The sequence below is a fragment of the Larimichthys crocea genome, chromosome X, assembly GCF_000972845.2.
Source record: "Larimichthys crocea isolate SSNF chromosome X, L_crocea_2.0, whole genome shotgun sequence".
In the NCBI taxonomy this organism is placed as follows: Eukaryota; Metazoa; Chordata; class Actinopteri; family Sciaenidae; genus Larimichthys; species Larimichthys crocea.
The window spans coordinates 18,165,632-18,177,079 of NC_040020.1; the positions used below are offsets into that span (position 1 = coordinate 18,165,632).

At 40.6% G+C, this 11,448-nt stretch overlaps 1 protein-coding gene across 1 annotated transcript; it reads right to left on the minus strand.

Moving 5' to 3' along the window:
• Positions 1–9,440: 9,440 nt before the first annotated feature.
• On the minus strand, positions 9,441–11,206 carry LOC113746669 (GRIP domain-containing protein RUD3-like). Its single transcript, XM_027283355.1, has one exon. It carries the CDS (start codon positions 10,971–10,973, stop codon positions 9,750–9,752), a length of 1,224 nt encoding a protein of 407 aa, XP_027139156.1. The 5' UTR covers positions 10,974–11,206; the 3' UTR covers positions 9,441–9,749.
• Positions 11,207–11,448: the final 242 nt, after the last annotated feature.

An 11,448-nucleotide genomic window follows, 5' to 3' on the forward strand; every position in this document is an offset into this window, starting at 1 on the left:
GAATAGATCACAAACACTTGGAGAAAATTATCAGATTTTTCACAGGCATATTTTTGCCCCTACAGGTTGCATCCATACAGGTATGAGCGTCACAACAGAACACCTTATATAGATCTCCTCCTAAATGGATAAACCTCACAAGAAGCCACAAGAATATAACAGATCTGCTGACTATTTTTCAGAAGCTGTTAATTTATCCATGTCTTTCACAGCACTCAGAAAAACTTCTAGAGAAAAGCAGAGAAAACATAAGGAGCATGGTGTCTTACCTGCTGTCAGCTGTTAAAGAGGTGTGATGTCACTGGTATGAAAGCAAATGATTGTTCTGTTTCTATTCCTACACCACTGAGCTTCTCTTCTCCCTCATATTATTCCTGTCTTTCCCCTTATAACCCCCCCCCCCCTCTCTCTCATATCTCAGTGCCAGCAGGGTGCATATTGAGTGTGTGTGGGCAGCAGCCAATCAGAAAGCAGCAACTTCAGCGACATACACATGTTCAGCTTCACACTCTGACACTGACATACTTATTATAGGACGGATGCAGGCATTCACAACACACACTCTCTCTCTCTCTCTCTGACATACACACACAGACACACACGCACACACACACACACACACACACACACACACACACACACACACACACAAACACAAGTGACGCACATCTGTCATCTGCGACCGTCTTATCCAACCTTTCAGAGGATTAATGTGTTTTTGTTTTTTTTTGTCGTCGACCTCCATCATCATCTTCTGCATGCTCTCAATCTGCATCTGTCATTGCATCATTGTGATTTCGTGTGTGATGTATTCACAGTGTAACTCTCCTCATGAGAGGTATGGAAAACTGACATGCAATATCCTGTGGGGATAAGAATGTTATGTAATATTCTGATGTGATGTCACACCAATGTAGTATTTTTATTGGAACAAATAACAAGACACAGCCAACATATGCAAGCCTTCACCTCACATGAAACACAATATAGAAAAAATCAACATCATCAGGCATTCTGAGTTGCATGTTAATTAGACTGTTTTGAACTGTTTTAACTGTGGACGCTTCGCCTGTTTATTCTAACAAATTGTTACATACCGTAACTCCAGATTCTCCAGAGTATGGGTCCAGCTGTTTAAGACTATGGCTACTATATCACCGAGGGGCAGTCTCTGTGGCTCTGAAATATGCCTAAGGCAGAAGTGCCAAAACCTGCAACTCCTGAAATGTCCACTTGAGGCTGGCTACAGAACAAGTCCCCATAAGCCCCTATGTTCAAATGTCCAACTTCACAGCAGAAATAAACATGTTTACAGCCTGGTACAAAAAACAGTTTTGGTCTCTATAGCTAATTTCCCCATTCATGACAACTGTACAGCCAACTCATTCGACCAACAAGGCTTCATTCATTCGCTCCAGGTGCTGATTTTCAGATTAGCCAGAAAGTAGCAGAGGCAGGACTGCCTAAATGGCATCGCATCCATGTATAGCTCTTCAGAAACCTGTGGGTGACATGGTTACGACATCCATATTTATACTGTAGCATAAATAAGTAACATTAGCTAGTTAAAACTACAACCACAGATATATTTCATTATGCTTTGCATTTTGACTTTGGACTTTGGTTTTTTAGTGGAACTGCTCATTTGTAGACATTAGCGTCCGGCGTTAGCATTTGACACTGCAGAGAAGCACAGTAAGAGGGCACCCTGGAGGCGCGTAAATGTCACATCCTTGGACTTTCCTGTCCCAAGTCCGTGAAATCAGTCCACAGGCTGTTATAGGTATTTGAGAAAGTCATGGAAAACGAAATTAAAAATAAAATTATGTTATAACATGTTCATAGATTAGCAATATAAAGTGAGTGAAACATGAAATTAAAATGTAAAATGACTCACACTCTGCACCTTTAAAGTGCCAACAAGCTTGAAAGTGAAAATGTGGACCACTACAGTCCATTGCCAACGGTACAACTGTACATAAATAACAAAAATGACTACAAGGGGTGACCTTTAGTGAGTGGGCTAATCTCTGTGGTTGTCATGGAAACATTAGAAGGACATGGTGGTCATTCAGGCTTGTGCTTCAGTCTGAACTCGTCTGACACAATTTCAAAGGGAGAAAGGCGACAGACAGAGTTATGATGTGTTTAGAACATATGTATTCTCTCTTTGTGCCCTTAACGGTCAGGCCTGTTTGCACCGGTGTTGGCAACACGTGCACTGAAACCTGAACATGTGGAAGAATGTTATGTTCAGCGATGAGTCCAGATTCCGCCTACAACACTACGATCACAGGGTCAAATAGTGGAGAAAACGCAGAAAATGAATTGTAATATCTTAGAGGCAGTGCGATGGTGTGGGGCAGCATCTCCTTCACTGGAAAAACACCATTGGAAGCAATCTCAATGCAGAGAGATATCAAGATTAAACTCTGCAACCAGTGGCAATCCCATATCTCCACAGTTTATGACCAAACTCTATCCTCCAAGATGTCAAGAGCAGGGGTTTATCAGAGACTACCTCCAGAATTTGGGAGTGGAGAAGATGGAATGGCCTGCCAGCAGTACTGACCTCAACCCCCAAGCTTGGTGACCAAGCTGGTGACCAGCATGAGGAGGAGACTATTGTGGCTATGTATGGTTCTTCCACATGCTGCTGAGGCTCCTGTTTGTTAGATAAATAAATTGTTTAATTGCCAATATGTCTTATTTATTTTTGTTTGGTCACCCAAGCGACCAAACAACACCAACCAAGAGTCAACAGCAAAGGCAAGCTGTTTGTCAGAGAAGATTTGACAGATTTTTTATGGGTGCAACCCTCATACTGAACTCTGTTGCTCATCTCACAAATGCATGTTCCTTACAAATGTGGCACTATCTAAAAGGGAAATAATCAGGCTTTCTAATTTTATAAGGTTTATTGCCAAAGAAATGATCTACCAAACATAAATTTCCTTGATTTCTGTGCGTAGTATGCATGAGCCTCTAAATAATACATGTGCCAATGTTTAATGACTTTTGTTCCCATTTATTCTGCATTCAAAATTAAATGCATAGTGCTATATGAAGTATATATGAACAGTTAAAAAAAAAAAAAAACAGATTATATTCATGTTGTGAACTTCGTCTTCGTCTTCATCTTCTCTCGCTTATCCGTGGTCGGGTCACAGGGGCAGCAGCTTCAGCAGGAAAGCCCAGACTTTCCTCTCCCCGGTCACTTCGTCCAGCTCTTCCAGGGGAACCCCAAGGCGTTCCCAGGCCAGCCAAGAGACATAGACCCTCCAACAACCCCCCATACATAACTGAAATAACAAATTAACCTAAATAATAATAATAACTAGGGCCAAATTCACCTTACCCCCACTCATTTGGACTAGTCCAATGACTTCCCCCAATTATGCCAGCCAAAGTATAAATACAGGAAATGTTGCAGCACTTCCTCCTTTTGTCTCTGACCACATGGTGAGTATGGTAAGTAACCAAATCAAATGCCAATTTAACTTATTCTGACAAGATTTAAAAATTTAACAATACTTGTAAGAGTTTTTATTTTAACCAAAGACGTTGAACTATGAAATCTAACCAAACATAATACAAAACACAAACAAACCCAGATCTATCATGTAAAATGATGATTACTGATGGAAAAAACAAACAAGCATGGTTAAACTCAGTGGTGTCACTAGGCCTATTTTAGGGGGGCTTCAGCCCCCCTAAAATATTCTCAAGCCCCCCTAAATAATTTGGTGGTGTTTTATTATTATTTTTATTTATTAAATTTTTTTTTTCACAAAAAAATGCCTATTTATGCAATACAAAGTGGCCAGAATATGAGTTTAAACCAATAATCATATAAACTGTCATTATTCACTTAAATATGATCATAAATCTCATTTCATCGGGTACGGTAGAGAGAGCCCCTTCAGTGCGTCATCATACAATCCATTCCACTTTTTCATATAGAGAACGCCCACATCACTGAAATTCCAGTCCATGTTTTCCATGCGACCCTGCTCACTGCCGCTTGCGTGTTTACCTCTGAAGTACACAGAGCCGAACCTCACAGCGGCAAGAGCAGAGCGCGAACGCATGGGTGAAGGATGGACATTAGAGCCTTTTTCAAGAAAGTAAGCATTCACCACTGCTGGTAGTAACACTTAGCTAACAGCAGAAAAGTTCCATGTAATTAATAAACCAAAATGTTTTGTGTTTGAATCCCAGCTGGCCAGCTCTGAAAGTTCCTAGCTGCTGCTAACTAGTTGAGATGACTTCTGTTAACCATTCCCGCTATTCGTTTCCTGACCGTGGTCGGGAAACACAGGGGAGATCCGTCTTCTCCAGGGCCGAAGTAGTTTCTCCGGGGCGAACTCCCAAGATTCGACTCCACACTAGTGATGCCCGGGCCGGCCCGAAACCGCGGGCTTTTATTTGTATTTTAGCACAATTTAACTGGTGTTGTTTAGCTGGTAAAGCAGCTGAAGGTGTATGGAGGCGTCATCGTCTTAGATTAATCAATTGATTGACAAAGCTTTAATTGGTGCTCTGAAAAAATTTTCGGCGCGCGCTAACCTAGTGACGTCCCTGGTTAAACTAAAGATGGTATTGATACATGGGACAAATGGTCTCGCTCTCGTTTTCACAATTCAATAATAGAAATATTTACTATATATTATATTATAATATTCATAGAAACAAAGGTCACATACTATATACTATTTCTTTCTGTATTTAAATGATGGCTAATCTGTATTTACACACACACAGTGCATAGTTTAAATAAAACAATCTAAACGCATTACAAACATCTACAGTGGACTGTTTTGCTGATTCAATAGTTTTCTTTCATGAATTAATCAGTAAAGGGCATAAAGGTGTTGCTATTAATCATTAATAATGCCACTGAATTCAGAATTAGAATGTCAACATTTAATAAAACATGTATAGCAATAGTGGAAAAAAAGCAGTACAAAGAAACATAACATACAATACACAGTAGATTTGGTTTTAAATAAAAATGATTGTGTGTTTGGCTGAATAAAACATTAAAGTCACATCATGATTCCTGTTATTGGACTTTGCTGAACTTACAAATAATACTTATATCCTAAGATTTGCATTAAAACAATCAAATTGCTGTCAGTGATGGTTTTTAAAGTTATTTCTGTGTCTTTGTCATTAAATGTCAAATTTCAGCAATTGAGGACAGCAAAGCCAGCGTGGAAACCAATGTTTACCAGAGCCAAGACAGCCAGGATGAGACTTTATGAAGGACACCTGAAGCACCACACAGTCAGTGAGTCCACATTTAGTCAGGTACACTCCAAATGTGTTCTTACAATGTCCAATTAGATTTAAGATGCTTTGGGAGCTGACTTGTGTGACTGCGGGACAGAAGTATCCCAGCATGCATGTTGTGCATGCAAGTGCTTTTCTGGATACTGGACACTTTACTTCAAAAACATCAAAGCAGCAAACGTTCAAAAAATACACACACACACAAAAAACACTACAAAAACACAACACAACAAACATTCAAATCAATTTTTAAAAAACGGTGTTTGTGTCAAAGTGAGGAAGAACAGGATTTTTTTTTTGCCTTTTTTTGACAGACAGCTGAAGAGTGACAGGAATGTGGGGAGAGAGAGATGGGGAATGACATGCAGCAAAGGGCCGCAGGTAATATTCGAACCCTGGCCCGCTGCTGAGCCTTACTTTGTACATGGGGCAGATGCTCTACCAACTGAGCTAATCAGCACCCATGTGAGGAGGATTTTGAACCATGGAATCATGTGGAATCTGAAGCCAGTGGAGGTTCTGGAGGACAGGAGTGATGTGATCATAAGTGCAGGTGTGAGTGAGCAGCAGAGTTTTGGATGTACTGTAGTTTATTTAAAGTTTTGGATGGTGTGCTGTAGAGGATGCTGTTGCAGCAGTCGATTCTGGAGGTGATGAAGGCGTGAATGAGGGTTTCTGCAGCAGAGAAGGAGAGTGATGGGTGGAGTCGAGCGATGTTCTTTAGGTAATGGTGGTTTGTGATTTCCAAAGAAGAGGATATTGTCAAAGATGACTTAGAGGTTGCGACTGTGAGGGGATGGAGACAGGGTGGAGTTGTTGATGGTGAAGCAGAAACTGAATGGTTTTGGTGAGGGATTTGGGGTGATGATGATGATGTCTAATTTGTCACAGTTGAGTTTGAGAAAGTTTGAGAGTGGAGTCAGTGGTGGAGGTGATGGATTTGGAAATGTAGAGCTGGATGTCGTGAGCATAACAGTGGAAGTGGAGGCTATTATGGCGAATGATGTTGCCAAGGGGAAGCATAGAGTATGAAGAGGAGAGGACCAAGCACGGAACCCTGGGGGATGCCTTGGGACAGAGGGGCAGTGAAAGAGGTGAAGATAATGTGAACGAACTGTTGTCTCTGAAATATGATTTCAGCCTGGAGTGTGTAGTGCCAGTGATGCTGAGGGAGGATTCAAGGCGGGAGCAAAGATGTGGTTGATGGTGTCAAAAGCTGTAGTGAGGTCCAGCAGGATGAGGATGCTGAAATGACCCGAGTCTTCAGAGAGGATGATGTTATTGGTGTCTTTGAAGAAGGCAGTTTCAGTGTGTTATGACTGGAAACCAGATTGAAATAGTTCGAACAGGTCATTTGAACAGAGGTGGGTTTTAAGTTGTGTGGCGACAGCACGTTCCAGTATTAGACAGAAAGGGGAGATCTGACATGGGCCGAAAGTTTAACATGTAGTCAGGGCTGAGTCCAGGTTTTTTAAAGATGGACCACAGTCATGTCTGAGCAGGCTTTGGTTGTCGTATTCGCTGAAATGCAATCTCAAAACCCATGAAATGCCCTCTGAGATTTGAGATTTCAAGACCAGGATTTGCAGTTTCTTAGGTGGCAGAGTTTTTTTAAAATGTCTTTTCAGTGGAAAAATGCTCACTGGATATTATTCTTAGAATCAACTTCTAGTCAAATGTTGTCATTCATTGTTATTTCAAATGTTCATACTGACCCAGATGTTGATCCCTTCCTAAAATTAATCTAATACAAGAGATGAGGGACAAAATCCACAGTGTGAATGCGAAGCAGGTGACTCCAGATGACCTCAGAACCTGAGTGAACTTTGCAGTTGATTCTGAATAAGAATGCTGTTGTACCTGTGTGAGTCAGGTGAGGGTCTGATCATAGTTATTATTGGTTGAATCAGAGATAATGCTAGAACACAGCAGCCTAGGTAAGGATGGACACCTGTCTGCTGCACAGAGACACAGACACATACACTAGAGCTGTGCAGTAACTAAAAACTGATCCAACATCCCTCTCTGCTGGTGACACATGAATATGACAGGACAGAAACAAATTGTGCAACATGCACAATAAATATTTTAAATCTATATCCATCCATTATCTGTAACTGCTTATCCTCATAAGGGTCACAGTATCCCAGCTGACTGTGTGCGAGACACCCTGGACAAATCGCCAGTTTATCACAGGCATATAGAGACAAACACACTCACACTCTATTGGCAATTTTGAGCCACCAATTAACCTGTTATGGTTCTTGTCTTTGGACTGTGTGAGGAAGCCGGAGTACGCGGAGAGAACATGCAAACCACACAGAAACCTCCAGGACATGTATATATACATTCAATAAATACTGACATAAATATACTGTATTATTATGCTGTGTCTGTTTCTGAGAGGACTCTATTGTATAAGACAACACTACTCCTGCTGTCATTACATTATTGCAATACATCATGTGAAACTGTACAAAGTGTTAATCTGAAGATGACTCAAGATGCTATTATTATTATTATCACTCAAGCAGTATTGTGTAACAAATTTTAAATCATGCTGATGCTACACTGACTTGTAATCAGGTGAATGGTTTCTCTGTCATTCGTACGTCTGTTCTCACACTATGTAACTTTGTGCTCCGGGTCACCACCAACAACTGTAGTGACGAAAAGAGACTTCTTGCTGAAAAAAACGACTGCCCCCGACGGGAAGGCGCATCAGTTGAGAGGAAGTGAGCGTAGGTCTACTCGTAGATATAATATACGGGTCAGCTGGCAGGTGCAGCACGGAGAGAAATGTTTTTTTTACTGTGCAATAGAAATGTCCTGTAGCCAAGTGAAAAGCCTACGGGAAAAGAACAGCACAGATAAAAAAGTAACCTGATGTTTCCATAATGTAGGCTAGCTGTCAACAAATGATGAGGGTAGATGCTTTACCTTGCCACTTTTATTGTTATTGTTGTTATTGTTGTTGCAATGTGATTTTAAACCGCTTTAATCTATAACTAAAGTTATATTTCAATACCTCAGTTTCAATGATTTTATGAAGATTAGGAAATAAATGCAGAAAAGAATGCAGGAAGTTTAAACATCATATTAGATAGCACACATAATGAGAAATCAGTAAGTGCTATCAGAGGTGGGTAATAACGAGTTACATTTAAGTAACTTTTTTAGATAACTTGTACTTTCAAGAGTATAGTTATGAATACAATAATGCAGCATAAAACTGTTACTGTAACAGATTACCTTCACATTCTGCATAAGATAGATAGATAGATAGATAGATAGATAGATAGATAGATAGATAGATAGATAGATAGATAGATAGATAGATAGATAGAATAATGATGAGATATACTTTATTTATCCCAAGCTGGGAAATTATAGTGCAGCAGCAGCATTACACAAAGTGACAAGTGATAACATTCTCTGTGTTTGGCAGACGCATGTACAATATCACTATATGAATTTGGTCAATATCACTCCTTGCAATAAAGAGTGGGTGCAGTCAGTTCTGCTGCCGAAAAGAGACTGCACCCTATAACTCTTTATTGCAGGGAGTGATATTGACCAAATTCACTGTACATGCACCTGGTTTCCTCTACTATTCATGCTGAAAAGACAGAGAATGTAACCCCTTCCAATCCAGAGTTATAGGGTGCAGTCTGTTTTAGAATGATTAATAAAGAGTCAATATGCTACTAATACACATAAAACGATGCAGATTGGATTACTTCACATTTCTCCAGTGTTTTGTATACAGATTAACTCTGTGTTGGATGGCAATATTCATAACACAGCTTCTTAAGACAACTGTGATGAAAAAACAGCCATCAGTCACTTCCATTCTCTCTGCCTACTTTTAATGTCTTGGTGTCACTATTGTGTAACATAGACTGACACATATATACATGCTTTTGTGTGCATACAAGTACACAACTCAACAAAATATAAACCATATGTCTAGACTTGTTAATGTTATATTTTATATCTTTAAAAAGTAATATTTTATGACAGATAGTAGCATATCTTAGCCATCTTACTGTCTTACAGTTATGTTTCTAATGAATATCTTTATACACAATACAGAAATATGAGTGAACTTATATATATATATTTTTTTGTGTTTTATTTTTTATAGTTTTTTTTTTTTGAACATTTAATGTCTTTGTGGGGGAAACCTGAGCACCAGGAGAAAACCCACGCAGACACATGGAGAACTCCACACAGAAACAAGATGGTGGTGTTTCTGTGCTGCCCTGAAAGGCAAAGTTCTCTTTGACATGCCTCTGGAGGAGCCTGGATCAAACATAGACCACCTCCAAAGTCATGCTGCCCCCAAACGGTGGAGTGGTAGGGGCTGAATGGACACATGATGGGGAAAATGGGGAGTGGAGTGAGGGGGGATGGAGGGAAGATAGAGGGATGAGGGGGGAAGGAAGAGGAAGCTACTGTTGTGCGAACTGTTGTGCGACCTGAGTCGTACAACAAGGAGCCTCCCCCCCCTCAGGTTGGCTGTCACCGCTTTTCTTTTTGTGGATGCAGCTCAGAAATCCCTTCTTCTTCTTCTCCTCCTCTGTTTGTATCCCTGATGTGACAACTGTTCCTTCATTACTCGTTACTCTTTCTGTCTGACTCCTCTCCGTGTCCTCTTCTTTTTGGAGCAGGGACTTCTTCTCCTCCTCCACCAGTTTCGATGTCTTCTCCGAGTCCTGTTGTTTCTGGATCAACTGCTCTTTGAATTTCTTCTCCAGGGCGTTGTATTCTCCCTGCCAAGCTTTGTAGCTCTGGAGAAATTCAACTCTGCAGCTCCTCAGCTCACTTGTTGTCTCTGTGAGCTTCTGGGAGAGTCGATCAATCTCTTGTTTGCCCTTATTTTTCATTTCCTGGTCTTTTTTGTCTTTTTCTGTCTTTTCATTTTTCATTTTCAGCTGAAGCTCCTCCACTTTCTTCTTCTCCTGCACCAACTGTTCTGTGGTGGCCTCACAGCTCTGTTGTTTAGTGACCATCTCCTCTGTGAATTTCTCCTGCAGAGCGTTGTATTTGGTCTGCCAAGCGTTGTTGCTTTGAAATTCAGCACTAGCCTCTGTGAGCTTGTGAGAGAGATCATGGTTGTTCCTCTGCAGATCCATGATCTGTTTGTCCTTCTGGAGGAGTTGTTGTTCCATCATTTTCAACTTCTGCTGCAAGTCATTCTGCAGCACAGCGCTCTCCTGGACTTTATTCTTCTCTGACTCCAGCCTTGCGGTCATTTCTTCATTTTCCTGCTTCCTCAGGAGCTGGATTTTTTCTAACTCCTCGTTTTTAGATTGCAGCTGTTTCTGGAGGGAGGAGACCTGTGCCTCAAATGATGAAATGGTCTGGTAACTCTTCTTAAACTCAGTTTTGAACTCATTCTCCCTGAGCTTCAGAAGTCCCTCCAGTCTGTCGATCTGCCATTTATAATTGTGTAATGTTTTGCAGAGCTTCGTCCTATTAATTAGTAAGTCTGACCTTTGACGTGCCAGTTCATCCACTGTACCCTGCAGGCGCTCAGCCCTCCTGTGAGCAGAGTCAAGGTCCATTTGCAGAGGGTGGACATCTGGACGAGATCTTGAGTAGTCATGAGGAGCAGTGTCAACAAACCGAACACGCCGTCCTCGGGGAGTCCTTGGATTTTGGCTTCGTTCCATTGTCTGTGATAGACTGTAGTTGTCTGTGATAGACTATTTGTTGTTGTCTGTGATAGACTGTAGTTGTCTGTGATAGACTGTAGTTGTCTGTGATAGACTGTAGGTGTCTCTAATCGTGTGCAGCAGTGTGCAATGAGAAACAAGTTCCTGTGTTGTTGTTCTGGGGTGACACACAGCAGAGTTCTAGAATCCTAGATCAAAGTTCCGTGTCTTGGTTTTGATGTTTGATCCTTTGATTTTTAAAGTGGGAGGAGCTATGTGAAAAATGAATAATATTGTTTTTGTTTGTTTTTTAAAGTGGGAGGAGCTATGTGAAAAATGAATAATATTGTTTTTGTTTTTTAAAGTGGGAGGAGCTATGTGAAAAATGAATAATATTGTTTTTGTTTGTTTTTTAAAGTGGGAGGAGCTATGTGAAAAATGAATAATATTGTTTTTGTTTTTTAAAGTGGGAGGGGCTATGTGAAAAATGAAT